Source organism: Mya arenaria, chromosome 16 (genome assembly GCF_026914265.1).
Source record: "Mya arenaria isolate MELC-2E11 chromosome 16, ASM2691426v1".
In the NCBI taxonomy this organism is placed as follows: Eukaryota; Metazoa; Mollusca; class Bivalvia; order Myida; family Myidae; genus Mya; species Mya arenaria.
Genome location: NC_069137.1, coordinates 35,268,532 through 35,288,177, shown reverse-complemented (window position 1 = coordinate 35,288,177; position 19,646 = coordinate 35,268,532). Strand labels below are relative to the sequence as shown.

Sequence of the window (19,646 nt, the reverse complement as noted above, 5' to 3'; positions counted from 1 at the left end):
TCATCTACACGACATGCACGCGTTGTCGACCACGATACCGACAGACATAACAGCAAGGCTGTTAAACAATCCTTGGCAACAAGCCGTTCCTTACATGACGATTCATCTACACGACATACACGCGTTGTCGAACACGATACCGACAGACATAACAGCAAGGCTGTTAAACAATCCTTGGCAACAAGCCGTTCCTTATATGACGATTCATCTACACCACATACATGCGTTGTCGACCAAGATACCGACAGACATTACAGCAAGACTGTTAAACAAGTGTGGAAATATAGGGTATATTTAAAAATAATAGGAAAAGGAAAGTAGAATGTTATTTTCTGATATTACGACTTGTTTAATTGTTTAATTATTTATGGACCGTTTCAGAAAACAGATGAGTCATATTTTACTAAATAAGAAGATAACATTATATGCTATACTTGTTAGCATTTTGTTACTATTTGAAACACCTGAAGTGAATCATTTAAAATAGTCGGCTTAAATATGCGGAATTTAAGTAGATGATGAAACGTGATCTATAGTCCTGTATTAACAGAAATTACCTTTAATCATGGAATTAAAGCCTTCAGAAATATATTATTCCCAGGATTCCATAAACAATGTTTTTGGCCAAAGATGTGAACATAGCCACAAACTCATTGGAGAAACTTTGGATGATATTTGTGAAGAGAGGTATGTTTAAATTTATGGCTTGAGTTAAAAGTCGTTTCGTTTTAGGTCTTCGTTTGAATGTTCAAACATCATTCAGTTTATAAATGATAAAACATAAAACAATAAAGATCTTAATACACATTATCGCGTGACAACATGCAGAATGTATTATTGAATCATGTAGCGATACATCGGGTATATTTTGAACATGCCATATTGAACATTGATCTAAATAATATCGAAAGAAGGAATTCTTTTTGCAGAAAATATGGGAGTATATCCAAAACGGATAAAAATCTGCATGGAGTAGGAACTGAAGTAATATTTCAATTATGTATCCAAATTTTGTTAAAACAATCATTTTTATTTCCACACGTAATAAAGCAATCAATAAAATCGATCATTCATTACTACTACTACTACTACTACTACTACTACTACTACTACTACTACTACTACTACTACTACTACTACTACTACTACTACTACTATTACTACTACTACTACTACTACTACTATATTACTACTACTACTACTACTACTACTACTACTACTACTACTACTACTACTATTACTACTACTACTACTACTACTACTACTACTACTACTACTACTACTACTACTACTACTACTACTACAACTACTACTACTACTACTACTACTACTACTACTACTACTACTACTACTACTACTACTACTACTACAACTACTACTACTACTACTACTACTACTTCTACTACTACTTCTACTACTACAACTACTACTACTTCTACTACTACTACTACTACTACTACAACTACTACTACTACTACTACTACTACTACTACAACAACTACTACTACTACTACTACTACTACTTCTACTACTACTTCTACTACTACAACTACTACTACTACTACTACTACTACTACTACTACTACATTTACTACTACTACTACTACTACTACTACTACTACTACTACTACTACTACTACTACTACTACTACTACTACTACTACTACTACTACTACTACTACTACTACTACTACAACTACTACTACTACTACTACTACTACTACTTCTACTACCACCTACACCACCACAACCACCACCACCACTACTACTGTCACTGCCACTGCTAATACCACTACCACTTCCACTACTTCTACTATTACATCAAATACTACTTCTACTACTACAACTACTACTACTACTACTACTACTACTACCGTATTTTTTGTATTTTGATAAAGAGAATAGCATTATTTTTGTTTTAGTATTGGTTTACTGATACATGCACACTTTAGCATTGATCGGCTTTTTTTTAACTTAATACATGTTGGATTCCGATAAGAATTTCAGAAAATGATAACTGATTAGCGCATACACTCGGATAACGAATACTATTAGGACAGACATGATCTGTAATGATGTGTCTCTGTTTAAAGCCATCTGAAATATATTACTCACAGGATTCAGTCAACAATGTATTTGATAGAAGGTCACAACTCAGCAAAATACTAATTGGTGAAACTCTGGATGATATTTATGAGGAAAGGTTGGTTTCGTATCATATTGTATTTTTATTTTCAAACAAATTAATGTACTAAGTCATCCCTCAAATATTGGATCATTGTTAATGGGTAAAAAAGCAATAGATAAACGAGAATCACATTTGTGAGCCGACCTTTGGATATAAATGAGAGTGGTTTTTGTTGAATAATTGACCTTCTCTAAATAATACATCAAACGTTAGGGCAAGCACACAGCTTTTCTAAAAATCAACAATTAAATAATTATGAAAGATTATCCTACATATCCTACTTAAGATACTGTAAAAATACTTCCGGAAGTAGGATGATTGGATTGAATGCTAGAATGAAATTGTTTGGTGATCAAATATGTATACATGCGTATAATGCTAACGCACGTTAGCATAATTGTTGTATTTGTAAACCGTAAAAATAATAAATAAATTTAAACAAGTATTTGCGCTTATATTAATGAAGTATCTTCAACAAAAACTGATGTCTGTACGATGATCTGCTAAAATGATTTGTTTAGAAGTGTTCTCAAATTACATATATATGCTGCAATAACAATTATATATTCCTTTTATTAAAATATTTTCAACATGTAATAACGACGTTATCTCGACCTGATGTTCTATATTTGTAGATATTTGAGAAAATAACTGCATGCTGGATGCAATGAAGGTCCTGATCTGTACTTTATTTGCATAATATGCCGTTTAAATGAGACATTTTTGTTAAACCAATCATACTGTGCTTTGGAAAACATGCCCCGTGTCCATTTGTAGAACGGTCTGCACAGCTAATTAGGTCAAGAACGCAACTAATATTTTCTGCTTTATGAAAACATTAATTGTTGATATATTCGTATATTTCATAGATGCAGCGTCTTCAAAATACCTCTAATTTTCGTGAAGTCAGTACGCCAAAAATGGATAACAGCGGACAATCGTCGACTGTGGGTGTTTAAACACCTAGAGCGTCTCGGGAAAATAGAAACGATCAACGTGCGTCTAACCAGATACATACCAAAACAGAAAATGAATTCAAAAAACGGTGGAGTGTCTATTAAAGTGAGAGGATCCCCAGGTGGGAGCTGGTATTTGAAACCCGATAAACTAATTACATCTGAGCCAGAGGCACATAAGACTAACATACTTAAAGAACAGTCAGTGAGTGTTTCAAATGATCTGCGACACCGTCGTCCGACATTAGCTTGGTCTGAATCACATGATAGTGAAGATGAAATAAAGTCATCCAGCTGTATGCCATTGTCTGAAACGGCCATTATTACTCGCAAAGAACGATATGTCGTTACCGGTCAAAATATGCAGATACCTTATGAAACGGGTAAAGAGACACAAACGATTCAACGAGCAGCTTCATCAATTTATCATATGTCTCCGTCGAACGCTGTAAATCAAACTATAATTCAAGGGCATAGACCAGTATATGAGACAGATACTTTGAAATCACAGAGTTCAGCTGCTAGTGATGAGGTACTACGAAAAGCAACAACACGCCAGGTAAAAGGTTTAAGAAAAACAACTGAATTTCCAACCCAATTTCTCGACCAAAACTCCGATAGCAATGATGAACTTATACAACCTACCCTCACCATCACGCAAAACACTGACAACTGCGGCAGAAGGTCTGTGAGACATTCCTCGTTAGCAAACAACTCCGAACATGACGAACAACTGATAGAACGTATTCGCGCAATTGCTTTAGACAACGACAGCCACCACAGAAGGGCTGTTAAAAGATCTTCAACAGAAAGCCAATCCGAAAGAGAAGATGAAAGCCTTTTCAGAAGGACTATGAAAGATTTCCCGACAGCCAGACAATCTGTACAAGACGAATCACTTAAACAACGTAACACTGCCGCTGTCATAGCCCGAGAAATCGATAGACACGACAGCAGAGATGTTCCACGAACCTCTGCAGCAACCAAATCCGTACAGGACGAATCTTTTATATCGAGTACCAGGGCAATCTATAAAGACGACTACAACAACGTCAAAGCCGACAGACATGGCATCGGGGCTGTTACACAATCCTATGCAGAAAGCAAATCCAGACACGACGAATCACGTATACCGAGTACCCACACTATCGTTCGAGATTCCCCCAACCACGACAAATATAGAGGGGCTGTTAAACAATCCTCGGCAGAAAGTCATTCCGTACAGGATAAAACATTTATAAAGAATACCCGCCCAAATCAACGAAAAAACGAAAGCTTAATCAAAATCAGTGTTAAACAATCATTGACAGCAAGCAAATCCGTGTATGATTCACCTACAAAACATACACACGTTGTCGACCAAGATACCGGCAGACACCACATAAAGACTGGTAAACAACAATCGGCAGCAGGCCTTTCCGTATATGACGTTTCACCTTCACAACATGCACGCGATGTCAACCACGATACTGACATACATAACAGAAAGGCTTTTAAGCAAAAATTGGCGCAATGCCAATCGATACAGGGCGATACGCCTATACAACATACACACGCTGTCGACCAAGATACCGAAGGACACTACAAAAATACTGATAAACAATCATTGACGGCAAGCCCTTCTGTACAGGACGATTCACATAAACAACTTACACGAGTAATCTACCATATTACCGACAGACACCACCAAAAGAATGTTGAACATTCTTTGGCAGCAGATCAATTCGTGTATGACGATTCGCGTACACAGCATACACACGTTGTCGACCAAGATACTGACATACACTACAGAAAGCCTGTTAAACTATCATTGACAGCAAGCCAATCGGTACAGGACGATTTACGTACACCACAAACACGTGTTATCGACCAAGATACCGAAAGACACTGCAGAAAGAACGTTGAACATTCATTGGCAGCAAGCCAATCCGTGTATCACGATTCACCTACACCAAATACAAACGTTGTCGACCAATATACCGAGAGACACCATAGCAAGGCTGGTAAACAACTATTGGCAGAAATCCAATCCGTGTCTGACAAATCACCTACACATCATTCAAACGTTGTCGACCAAGATACCGACAGAAACTACAGACAGGCTGTTAAACCATCAATGACAGAAATCCTGTCAGTGTATGACAAATTACCTACACAACATACACACGGGGTCGACCAAGATACCGACAGACATAACAGAAGTGCAGTTAAAATCTCCTCAGCAGCAAGTCATTGTGTAAAGGGCAAAACACTACTCATGAGTACAAGGGATGACGAAAGACATAACAGCAAGGCTGTTAAACAATCCTCAGCAGCAAGCCGTGCCTTATATGACGATTCATCTATACGACATACACGCGTTGTCGACAAAGATACCGACAGATATAGCAACAAGGCTGTTAATCAGTCCTCGGCAACAATCCGTTCCTTACATGACGATTCATCTACACGACATACACGCGTTGTCGACAAAGATACCGACAGATATAGCAACGAGGCTGTTAATCAGTCCTCGGCAACAATCCGTTCCTTACATGACGATTCATCTACACGACATACACGCGTTGTCGACAAAGATACCGACAGATATAGCAACAAGACTGTTAATCAGTCCTCGGCAACAATCCGTTCCTTATATGACGATTCATTTACACGACATACACGCGTTGTCGACAAAGAAACCAACAAACATAGCAACAAGGCTGTTGAACAATATTCGACAACAAGCCGTTCCTTACATGACGATTCATCTACACCACATACACGCGTTGTCGACAAAGATACCGACAGATATAGCAACAAGGCTGTTAATCAGTCCTCGGCAACAATCCGTTCCTTATATGACGATTCATCTACACGACATACACGCGTTGTCGAAAAAGAAACCAACAAACATAGCAACAAGGCTGTTGAACAATATTCGACAACAAGCCGTTCCTTACATGACGATTCATCTACACCACATACACGCGTTGTCGACCACGATACCGACAGACATAGCAACAAGGCTATTGAACAAACCTCGACAACAAGCCTTTCCTTATATGACGATTCATCTACACCACATACACGCGTTGTCGACCAAGATATCGACAGGCATAACAGCAAGGCAGTTAAACAAACCTCGACAACAATCCTTTCCTTATATGACGATTCATCTACACGACATACACGCATTGTCGACCTAGATACCGACATTCATAAAAGCAAGCCTGTTAAACAATCCTTGATGTCAAGCCTTTCCTTATATGACGATTCATCTACACCACATACACGCGTTGTCGACCAAGATATCGACAGGCATAACAGCAAGGCAGTTAAACAAACCTCGACAACAAGCCTTTCCTTATATGACGATTCATCTATACGACATACACGCATTGTCGACCTAGATACCGACATACATAAAAGCAAGCCTGTTAAACAATCCTTGACGTCAAGCCGTTCCTTATATGGCGATTCATCTACACCACATACACGCGTTGTCGACCTAGATACCGACAGGCAAAGCCACAAGGCTGTTGAACAATCCTTGGCAACAAGCCGTTCCTTACATGACGATTCATCTACACGACATGCACGCGTTGTCGACCACGATACCGACAGACATAACAGCAAGGCTGTTAAACAATCCTTGGCAACAAGCCGTTCCTTATATGACGATTCATCTACACGACATACACGCGTTGTCGACCACGATACCGACAGACATAACAGCAAGGCTGTTAAACAATCCTTGGCAACAAGCCGTTCCTTACATGACGATTCATCTACACGACATACACGCGTTGTCGACCACGATACCGACAGACATAACAGCAAGGCTGTTAAACAATCCTTGGCAACAAGCCGTTCCTTATATGACGATTCATCTACACGACATACACGCGTTGTCGATCACGATACCGACAGGCAAAGCCACAAGGTTGATGAACAATCCTTGGCAACAAGCCGTTCCTTACATGACGATTCATCTACACGACATGCACGCGTTGTCGAACACGATACCGACAGACATAACAGCAAGGCTGTTAAACAATCCTCGGCAACATGCCGTTCCTTATATGACGATTCATCTACACCACATACATGCGTTGTCGACCAAGATACCGACAGACATTACAGCAAGACTGTTAAACAATCCGCGGCAATATACCGTTATGCGTAAATATCTGCAAACCAATGATAAAAGTTTGCTGACAAAAGATCATATCGCAGATTTTCATATTATCGTTCGGAAATTAATGTTTTATGGCTTAAATCGTTACTAACATCATTTTTTTTACTTAAATATTAAATTCTGCGATCTAATATTTGTCAGCAGTCTAATATAACTGGTTTCCATGCATTTCCGCAAAAATCGGCTCGTTCCAAGGCAAAAAATAAAAAAAAGTTGTCAAAACGTTTAATCCGTGAGAGTGCAGCTTTAAATTAAACTTATCAACCAGCAATATAATATCTAGTGTTTTTAAGTTTGTTTTTCGATTACGCATATCAGCGTATCAAACATGGCATTTAATGATGTTTTGGGACGGACTAATTACTAATTGTGCAAGAAGTAATATAACAATCAAGCCCTTGTGCCCTTACAAGATCGCAAAACATGTGAGGTCAGATAAGATTTCATTTCAAATAATGGAATACCTACAAATTGATCGTTCAGTGTATGTGAATCTGCGATTGTAGAATCGTTCTTTACTTGACTTTATCAAAACGAAAAAAAATAACGTCATGAAAAGTTATTTTTGCTTGTTTTGCACATTAAATAAAGTATTTGTGAATAAGTATGTATGTATGTTTGTAAGTATATGTTTATGTGTGTGTGTGTGTGTGTGTGTGTGTGTGTGTGTGTGTGTCTGTGTGTGTGTGTGTGTGTGTGCGTGTGCGTGTGCGTGTGTGCAATACCCTATCTATTTTTCGAAGATACCCCCTGGTTCTTTGACGAGCTCGGTGTAAAGCACCAATACACGGGGAACAACTTTCCTGGGTTAAACCAGTACTGAGTACACCACTTTTCCAAGCACTACCTTTTAAACCTAGTGTCAGTCAAGGTAGCTACTTGTACCACATTTTAACGTCTTTCGGTATGAAGCGGCCAGGGATTGAACCCACGAGCCCGCCCCCGTCCTTAAACGGAGTCCTAACCACTAGGCCACGGAGACGGTTTAAATGAAACCTAACGCGTTTTGACTGGCAAGACAGTTTATCCTCCAAACATACATGATATTACTTTTCTTTAATGTGATTAACGTATGATACCAACTGTGTAAACGTTTGTTCTTTAACCTTTCATATTTACAAAATATTTAAATTAATGTAGTGTTTTTTTAGCATTAATAAGTTCACATGTTCACACTCCTTGTAGTTGATTTTCGATTGCACATCTGTCTTATAACATTTACTCTCTAGGAAAACACTAGCGCGTTTTGACTGCTCATTCAGCTGGTTTTCTACTTACAAATATTATATTATTACAAATGTACGTTGGAAAAATTATAACTTAAATTTTTTTATTTCAAGGCAAATATATATATATATATATATATATATATATATATATATATATATATATATATATATATATATATAGTTAATATTACAAGTACTTCTTGCTTTGTAATGATGTATTTAACTTGCTGTTGCTGTTGTACATCGTATCACATGATCTTGATATGTGTCTGTATATAATCTTGGTTTTGAAGTACTCATACAGTGGATCTTAGCTTAAGAAGTTAATAGTTGAAAGTTTGTTTTGTTATTCCCTATCATATCTCCTGTCGCATTTTTTGTTTGGAAATAAAAGGCATTTTTTTGTTAAATGACCGCTGTTTTAAACTGACAGGGTGCTGCTACGATTTTCTTTTCAAGACATGGCGCATCCGTTATGCAGTTATAATTCAATCGGGCTTAGTCGAAACGGAAATGGGCAGGCATTCGTTGCCTTCCAGGGCCTATCGTGGACGATGAGACAGAACAGTCAATTATCATTGAATGCGATTTGCTACACAATCGAGGATTGTAACTCATATTGGAGCAATCGCAATGAACCTCTTATGCACATACACATATCACCATCACTTTTTTTAAATGTTTGACTTTGTATTAACACAGCCAAATCAAAGTCAACATTTTGCTTTAAATGTTGTTCATATTACTTCTTCAAGTCTGAAACTGATATAAATTAAGTTTCGTTGTGTGTTTCATGTTTCTTTAACGCAGTATAAAAGGCGAACTATGGCGTAACTGTTCTGGATTTTCATAGCGTAGCGTTACCGCATATTTGCACGATTACCACCCTTTATTATAAATTGGCCATTTGCATTACAAAGTTAAATGTCTGCCGGTGTTTTCCAAAGTTTTTTTATATATATATCAGACTTAATTATTCTATACAAATATTTTATTTCCAACAATACTAATTTAAGAAATCATGTTAAATATTATTTATTAAACGGGATTTGTTTTCATAAAGAATATCAATAAAAATAAAGTTGTCTCCCTAAAACATTTCGCAAAGAGAATTTACCCGTTTTACACATATTAATAAAAAAACTCGTCCGCCCGGGGAATATATAAGCGCGACGCTCAGCTGAAGTAATCCTTCTGTGTTTGACCGCCGTCGAGGTGACATCAAGCAGAAAACCGGAAATCGTCTATTCTTCACCTTCTGGTTGTTTAGTATTGAACATAGAGCATTGCGATCTGTGGGATAAAAATGCACCAGAAACTTGACATCTATAGAGTAATCAAGCGTTCCAGTTCAAGTAACCAGATACATTGAGCTTTGCGATCTAGTCTGATGATCGGAGCTGGTGGCTAGAAAACTCCAGTAAGCCTCATACCTGGCATCGGCGTTGGCCACAGGGCATTGCGATCTATGTGCTGACAAAGGTTCAGGTATTTTGCATCGCAAAGATAAGCTCCCGTAAGAGAAGGCCATTCACTATTAAAGGGATTGAACTTGATATAAACCAATAAGTAATCTTTGAACCCTGATTATTTGGTTGATAATAAGAGCTATCCATATATTTCAGCTCTCTATGACAGCGATTAAACATACAGCCGGCACGTTACATTAGTAGCATTTATATAATTCTTAATCTTAATTGAACATCTGTCCTTAAGTTTTTTATTTCAATCATTAGCTTCAGGTTTACTCGACTCAAGTCCGTATAACTAAAACATTAATTGGAATTACTAACATTGCCTTAATTGTCTTAACAGGAACGTCATGTTCGAGCCTCAAATAGATGTACATTATACTGTAACGTTCCGCTGTATGCGGAAGTGCGTTCGTAGAACGTTGATGTACTTGTTTATTATTATATGCAAATTGGCAAATCCAGGTCTCCGCGTGGATGGAGAATATACTATATTTAAGAACAAGTCGACCCCTTCAAAGTTGAGCATACTTTTCTCTTAAGGGACCTGTTGGCCTTGTTGGCCTCGCACGTTATAAATGGTGGCAGCGGTGGGATGAAGACAACTGCCGGACCGGACTTGACTGTTCGCATAAATATTACTCACGAGCTCCCAGGCCAAGACTCGGACGAATCTTCTCTGAGGGGGAAATAATGTAACATTACGCCGAAGGCGCAAGTGCGCTCGTAGTACGTTGATGTACTTGAATATATGCAAATTGGCATATCCAGGTTACCCTGTGAATGGCAAATATACTATATATATAAAGACCAGACGACCCCTTCAGAGTTGAGAATGATTTTCTCTGAAGGGATATATTGGCCTTGTTGGTCTCACACGTTATAATACTTTAAAATGAAAAATTGGAAAACATTAACATCAATTAATAGACTACATTTCATCCAAAAAACAGACTCATACTGGTGTTGGACAATACTCCCATAGAATTCTTAATCATTTGTCCACAAATAAAAACAGCCGCCGCCACCAGGGATATCATGACGGTGAGGACCGAAGAAATTACACCCACGGTAACCAAGGTTACCAAGGTCGTCACAGAAATAATTACCGTCAATACTAGGTTTCATGCGGGTTTTGGAACACAAACGGTTTCAGTCGGAATGAAATGTCGGAAAATTATCAAATACGCAAAAATTGTATTGATCAATTAAATCTTGATATTGTATGTATAGCAGAAACACATCTAAAGAACGATGAAATTTTAAACGTCGAAGGATATACATGGATTGGACATAATCGAACTAACTTACACAGAAGGGCACCAAAAGGAAGTGGAGCCATCGGTGTTCTTATTCGGAATACATTTTTAAATACATTTACTGTGAACAAGTTAAATGATGAACATGAAGGAATTTTATGGATATCAGTAACAAATAAAATAACTAAAGAACGACTTCGAATCGGTGTGTGTTACTTACCACCGGCAAACTCAACACGCAACATTCAAATAAACGAATTCTTAGAAACACTTCTTTCACAAGTATACGAGTATCAAAGGGACTCATTAGTTTCGATCGTCGGAGACTTTAACATTCGTGTCGGAAACAATGACGATTACATCGCTGGAGTTGACTGTATACCGGAAAGAGATATAATTGACTATCACATATCGCCATATTGCGATGCTTTCCTGGACTTTCTTCTTAGTGCTAATTTATGTATTTTAAACGGCAGAAATTGTATTAAAAATGATTATACAAGCATCTCAACAAAGGGGTGCGCAGTTGTCGACTATTGCCTAGTCCCATACGAACAGTTAAACCGTTATGAACATTTTAACGTAATAAGAGCAATATATCTTTTACAAGAAAGCACCGGTATAAACACACTAGACCGAATTACAATTCCCGACCATTCAGTGTTACAGTGGACTTTGTCTATGACAAATTTTAAGAATGTTGATAGTATTAACACAAGTGTTGTTAATGGCAAGTTAAACAAAAGCAAGATAATACACGACCGACTGAATATTCCAGAAGTTTTTATTAACAATCATGATATGTATGAACTTCTTAAGGAAAAGATAAACCTGCTAGAGGCCGACAGAGATAGACAAGAACATATTGACAATTCTTATACTGAATTTCTGGATATACTTAACTCGCAGATGAAGACGCACTTAAACCCAAGGGAGATAAATCTCAATGTAAACAACACGAAAAATAAGCGAGTTAACAAACCTTGGTGGAACGAGGATTTGAGCGTTGAGTGGAAGGGTGTTTGCGTAAGCGAAAAATTATGGCTCAACTGTAAGATCAGATCTCAGAAAAACTTATTAAAAACAATATTTATGAACAAAAGAAAACTATTTGACAAAAATGTTAAACGGAGAAAAAGGGCACACTGGCATGATGAACAAAGTAAATTATTAAAAGCTTGTGAAAACACAAATAAGAGCGATTTTTGGAAAGACATAGGGAAGATTGGGATCGGGTCCGAGCGAAATAAATCTATTCCGATTGAAGTCTTGCTAGCGGACGGTTCGGTATCAACATTACCTCAAGACGTCTTAAACAAATGGAAGAACTCTTTTGAAAAGCTATACAATGTACCAAATATTAATAACGAACCTGTAGTTATACAAAATAACTTACATGAAAACACTTTGAACACTCACTCACTGAACGATGGAATTCATATTTTGGAGATTGACAAAGCTGTGAATTCGTTAAACAAGAATAAAGCCCCCGGGCACGACGGTATGGACATACGGACTTATTACCCCAATCTTGAAAAAGAAAGACTCAGATAAACGTGACCCAGTTAACTACCGTGGAATTACAGTGACACCGGCAATTTACAAAGTATATTGCTCTGTATTAAATGATAGACTTACTAAATGGAGCGAACTAAACAATGCAGTATCTGACACTCAAAATGGTTTTCGGAAAAACAGAAGTACGATCGACCAGTTATCAACTTTAACTAGTATAATCGACGCTAGAAAAAAGACAAAGAAGGATACCTTTGGTGCATACGTTGACTTTTCCAAAGCCTATGACCGGATTAATAGAAGTAAGCTATGGGCTAAATTGGAAGGGAACTTCGGAATACACGGCAAAATGTTGACTGCTCTGAAGTCGCTTTACAAATCGGTCAAATGTGCCGTGCGCGTGAACAACTGTACAACCGATTGGTTTGACGTATCCACTGGCCTGAAACAGGGCTGTCTGGTTTCCACGACAATGTTCAACTTTTTTTAAATGACTGCAGCGAACTATTTGAGCATTCAAATAAAGGTGTTTTATTTAACGGCAAGATAATAAGTCACCTATTTTATGCGGATGATTTAGTGTTAATTGCCGAAAATGAAAACGATCTTCAATATTTGCTAGACATACTATCGCGATGGTGTTGCACAAACGACATGACCGTTAATATTGAGAAGACCAAGGTATGCACTTTAGAAATCCGTCTAGACAGAAAACACAGTTTAAGTTCAAATGTAGTAATAATGAATTGGAATGCGTAGAAAAATATCGTTACCTAGGACTACTACTAAACGACAGTCTCGATTATAACATCACTGCAAAATACGTTGCCCAGTCAGCTACACGAGCCCTTGGACTTATTATATCAAAATTTAAAGCCATGGGAGGCATGCCATTTAACGTTTTTACGAAACTTTACGACACAGTAGTCTGGCCAACCATCAGCTACGGTGCTGCGATATGGGGAACACGGGAGTACGCCTGCATTAATGCCGTCCAGCATAGAGCCAGTCGCTTTTTCCTTGGATTAGGAAAATATACACCAAACGCCGCTGTGAATGGTGACATTGGATGGACCCCACCTCTTGTTAAACAATGGAAAGTTGTCATTTCCCATTGGGTCCGATTAGCTAATATGGACAGTAATCGACTGAATAACTTTATATAATAATCTACGACATTTACTGTTGTTAAAAGTTATTGATATTAATGATAATTTCAATTCATTATCGGATAACGAAAAACTTTCATTCCTTCTTTCAAATGAAACTATCGTTAAACACAGTGCCAAAACCTGTCATGATATCCTGAAACTCCGACGTCAGTATCTGTATAACAAGTAATTTAGTGTTTGTATGTTTTATTGCATGTTTTGTACAATAATGATTATTCTCACCTTATTTTTATTACTGAATATTTTAAGTTATATTGTATGTTTTAAAGTTGATATATTTTATTGTTTTTTATTGAGCAAATAGTCTCTCATAACTCCATGAGGAGTGGTTTTATACATTATTATTGCATGTTTTATCTGTATTTATCCCATGAATGTATAAAAGTGAGACTTGAATAAATTTTCTGTCTGTCTGTCTGTCTGTCTATACGGATTTACAATAACATAAAATAATAACAGGCTATTTAAATGAAGAAAAAACAAGATAATGAGAATTTGCCAAGTCGATTTCCAAAGACACCGCACCCTTAATATGATATGTTTAAGTCGATTTGCTGGGTCGCCACATCCTCAAGATAATATGATTACTTTTCTAAGAAAATATGGTATGACATCGCAACCTCAGGATAAAGTGTTTTCTAATTCGAAATGTAACATACCGCACTGTGTTTGTTTTGCTATTCCGATTTACTCAGACACAGCTACCTCAAGATAATGTGTTTACTTTGCTATTTACACACGCTTTACAACCAATAATTATCTTTAAGGCGCGGAATCTTGAGTAAATCGACATAGCTTGTAGTAAATGCGGTATCTCCAGTATGCATGACACTGCAATTCTACTTAAAGTTGAAACCATTACATGCGCACAGAAGTGTACTAGTAGAACAGTCAACAGGTATTAAAAATGATACATAAAATATCGTAAGTGTTTGTAACATTATTTAAAATCATTTTTTTTTTAAATATTTTTGTTTTGTTTTAATGTGTACCTGTTGTTGTGGTTTGTTTATAAAAGCGTAGGGCATGGACAAACATGAAACGAAGACATTTGCGATACGCTTGTATACAATTAGATGCGCTTTATACAAGCCCTGTTAAACCTATTAAGGCATAAGATAAATAAGGAAATGCTTGTTATTAAGGAATATCTCGAAATAAATTTCAACTCGTAACATCACACGAAAACATGTGAACTGGCTACGCCATTCGTAACATTATTATGACTTTTGGTGGTGTGTCGTCGAATATACTGGGAACTTAACGCTCAAAATTAACAATTACTCAGTTATAATTGGAACTGTTTAGGATAATAGAAATGTAACTTCTGTATGTGTTCGAATTTTCGCTTTAGCTAATTTTGTGTTGCTCTCGCTAGGAGAACTGCAAAATTCAATGGGATAATATAATTATCGCCAGTAGAGTCATTAATACATGGTAATGTGTACGTAGTTAATGAGACACCAGAGTTAAATTTTTATAAATATATAAATTATATCATTAAACTTCAAATGATATGTTGATAATATAATTAAATGAATTATGTGTGATAACAAAAATCAATATTTATTCTATTTAGTGTAAAATTTGTTTAAAATTTAATAAAGGGACGTAATACATGTGACGTCTTTAATGTTACAATGCATGCCCCTTTCGGTCGTGTCAAAAGATTTTTCGTTGCTTTGATTAGTTTTCATACGATAGAAAAATACATTACATCATATATATCATTTCCTTATATGAACATACACGTTTTGTTTAAGGAAAATCATTTTCTTTATTTAAAGTTACAATGCATGCCTTTTAATCGCTTCTCAAGGTTTTTCGGTGCTTTGATTAGATATCATACTTAAAGGAAGTTTTATAAACATACAAATTTTAATTGTTTAAGGAAAATGATTTTATTTTTACGAGCAACCTTTGAAGTAATTCCTTTCAAAATGCAGAGCTTATCAGATGGTCGTTTTCCCGCGGTGAGGACAAACATGTGGTCAGTTAATGTAGTCGAAACTATTTTTAGATTATCGGACCTTGTCTGTTCTAAGAATAGGAACATGATTATGCTTTTAGAACTTTTATTGATGAAAAAATGTTATTTATTAATTATGTGTTATGTTAGTATCTGTGTAAAAATAATACTAGTGCTGTTATGAATGCATATGTGTTAGAATAAATTGGAAGCCTAGCTTATATCCAAAACTATGCCAAGAATACACCGGAACGAAGCTATTACGCAAAAAAATGAAAACATCCTATTAGAAAAGTATACAGTACGCCTAAAAATCATAGAAAGAATATTATTTTGTTATTGTATAGCAGGTAAGTCATAGTATTTGAAGCATTAGCAACGTGAAATCTGAGATACAACTATTTTGACTTTCAGACAATCATATTTTTGTTCTTATCTCATAAAAGTGATGTCAAAAATACACCATTACAAATAAGCGTTCTTCTGGGTCACACCAGGTTATAATTACAAACCCTGCAGGCGATGGGACACTTGCGGTCGGTGATAATTTCTAGAACATCTTGAGTGAATATCAGTATGTTACCTTCCCACAAGAGCCTCCATTATTTTGACCAACATTAATCTGATAAATAAAAAGATCTAAAAATAGTTATATTCTGCTAAAAATAAAACGCCGGGATATAGAAATACAGCGCGGAAATAGCCGAACAAGCAAGAACTAATACTCTGACCGCAATACAACTAATTCATTTTTATGATTTCGTCGTCATTCTGCTAAACATAGAGCACATTGAGACAAAAAAATGGGTTAAAACGACATGAAAAGAAGTAGTTCTTTAGATTTTGCGGTCTTAAGACTACCTGCGCGCATGTTTCATTTGACAGAATGTTCAATATCAGCAGTTTTATTTGATAAGATTGAAACAAGTTTACTCTCCTGGGACAAAAATGAAACGAATACATTTCCGATACGCTTGCGTACCGGCAATTAGATGCGCCACAAACATGTCCTGTTATAACCCTTTAAGGCATACAATAAAAAGTAAATGTTTGCCATTCAGAGTTATTTACTTTCATCTCGTAACATCACACGTTAAAAAAAATCGTCCGTGAACTGGCTACAGTACGCCATTCTTGACATAAAATTTTATGACTTCAAGTACTTTGTCGTCGAATATTCTGCGAACTTAACGCTGAAGCTAAGAATTATTTAGTTACTGTATAAATGGAACTGTTTAGGATAACATAAATGAAATTTTAAAAACGTTTTCAACTTTTCAATTTTGAATTTTATGAAGTTATTGCACTATATTTGTTTTCTTTAAGAAGTATTGCTCTATAGGAGAACTGCAAAATACTTTGGGATAATTTAATAATCGCCAATAGAGCCTAATATAAATGGCGCAGTGTACGTCGTTAAACAGTTTTTGAAGTTCAGTGTTTATATATTAAAAAAATATATTTTTAAACTTCAAGTGATATGTTTAAAATATAAATAAATTAAATATGTATTATCAAAAATATCAATATCTTATTAAATTAGTATATATCTTGTTTAATTTTTTATAAAGGGAAGTAATAGATTGCCTATAATTCATCGTAATTTGTATACATTTTCTGGATTATTGTTGTAACGTGTTTAGTACAGTATGTTTTTTAGTCTGTACTAAAAAATACCGCATTTTTTTAAATCTAGAATAAACGTATTCGTCTAACATCTTCTGCAGTACAGTATACCTGATACAGAAAGACCTTTTGTCAGAATTTTCAATTTCGGCAGTTTAATTTGATAAGATTGAAACAAGTTCGTATACAGTATACAGAAGTCTAAAATAAAAGACGTGTTATAAGAAATTCTTCCAGTCCCTAACGTCTAAACGGATATGGAAAAAACGGGGGTGTTTTAAAAATATTGAAATTGTATTAAGTGAAGTATTTTACAATTGAAATGGATAATGCAGGTTTATATTCATATTTTACCATGGAAGTGAAAAGCTATTTTGCACAAATCAAGCATTTAATGCTTTAAAACACATTATTTACCTTTCCAATAAAACGAAAGTTAGCTGACACAGACAACAATTATGCCAAGCGGGAAAAACTCGATCCAATTGTAATAACTTGGTCACCTCCGACAAGCTTTGAGATATACTTCGTAAATACTATCGTAACAACTCGGCCATGGGCGAAATGTTCCGATTGTTGTTTAATTGCGAACTAACCCTTGCAGTTGCCGTTCATGTATATATCGATATATTTTGAAAGAATGAAATGAAGCCAAACCCGTTAAACTCATATTTTTTTCGTTTGGTATTTGTTTTTGTTTTTTGTGAACGGAACATACAGTATATAAAATAACATTATCTGGTAATATGTCTTGTTTTTATGATATTTTATAGACACAATATGCTTTAACCCGGAATCCCGATCGGAATAACTACCCACGTTTCGTATCAAACAATTTGTACGTAACGGATTTGCCATATCAAAAATCGTAAAAAAATCCGTCAACCCACAATTATTTTGGCAAACTGTACCAACTGGTGTCAATTATCATTTATTATTATAATTATTATTATTATTATTATTATTATTATTATTATTATTATTATTATTATTATTATTATTATTATTTAGTATTATCATTGTTCTTATTATCATTATAATTATAATTATTATTATTTTTATTATTATTTTTATTATTATTATTATTATTATTATTATTATTATTATTATTATTATTGTAGTAGTAGTCAGGGTTTTTATTAATATTTCTATCATTATTACCATTATTATTATAATTATAATAATAATAATAATTATTATTATTATTATTATTATTATTATTATTATTATTATTGAACAATTTCTGAAACCTTAATATGTTCTGAGAGGAATGCTATTGTTTGGAGACAATTTGTTAATTAAGTTACAAGCTTTACAAAAACACGATCGTCAGTACGAGGATTTCATGTAACATTCAGCGTCTATGGGAATATTAGAGTTTGGGTTTGTTTGTTTTTTCTTTGGAATTTTTGGTCGATATTTAGGGTTTTGTGATAGTTGATCATATTCCAAATAATGTTGTGGGTTGTTGTTTTTTTTACTTTTTTTGGAGGGTGTGTGGTCTGGGTGGGTCATGTCGACTCAACTGCCGGTTTTGGTCCATATTAAATGTTAGATCTTGGACACAATTCCAAAGACGTCTCTTCTGGAATTATGTTACACACGCATACCTTTGGTGCGTAAAATCTGTGATGGTTTATTCTTTTAAGGCATAAATGTTATCAGTTTGAGATTATGTTCTAACTAGAGAACTACAAAATTCAATCCGATACAATCGGGGAGACATAATTATATGCCCTGTTCGTCAATCAGTCCAGTGTGAAAGGAAATAACTTTATATAAATATAACAAAAATATTTCAGTAAAATTTACAATAAAATATATCTACAATTGAATGGTAATCTATATAAGAAAAATATTCGATATCTTATAAAAATAGTAAAACATTTATTTGAGTTTTATAAAGGGAAGTAATACGAGATTATAAAAAAAAAACGATAATTTTCCGGATTATCACAGAGAAGCATTCATTGTGTCCTGTAGTCCTTACATAATTCAACAGAGAAAGATTTATTTTCAGAAATTCTCATTTTTATCCAAGGAGAAACGTAACTGAACTGTCCAATAAGGCAATGTCTAT

General features: G+C 35.4%; 1 protein-coding gene across 1 annotated transcript; it reads left to right on the top strand.

Annotated features, from left to right (window-relative positions):
* Positions 1-556: 556 nt before the first annotated feature.
* On the top strand, positions 557-7,312 carry LOC128221589 (uncharacterized). Its single transcript, XM_052930195.1, has 2 exons — positions 557-687; positions 3,058-7,312. The coding sequence occupies exons 1-2, from the start codon at positions 566-568 to the stop codon at positions 7,310-7,312; spliced, it is 4,377 nt and encodes a 1,458-aa protein (XP_052786155.1). The 5' UTR covers positions 557-565.
* Positions 7,313-19,646: the final 12,334 nt, after the last annotated feature.

Coding starts and splice junctions, on each gene's coding strand:
- LOC128221589 (XM_052930195.1), top strand. CDS start 566: ATGGAATTAAAGCCTTCAGAAATATATTATTCCCAGGATTCCATAAAC. Junction 688..3,057: donor GATGATATTTGTGAAGAGAG/GTATGTTTAAAT, acceptor TATATTTCATAG/ATGCAGCGTCTTCAAAATAC.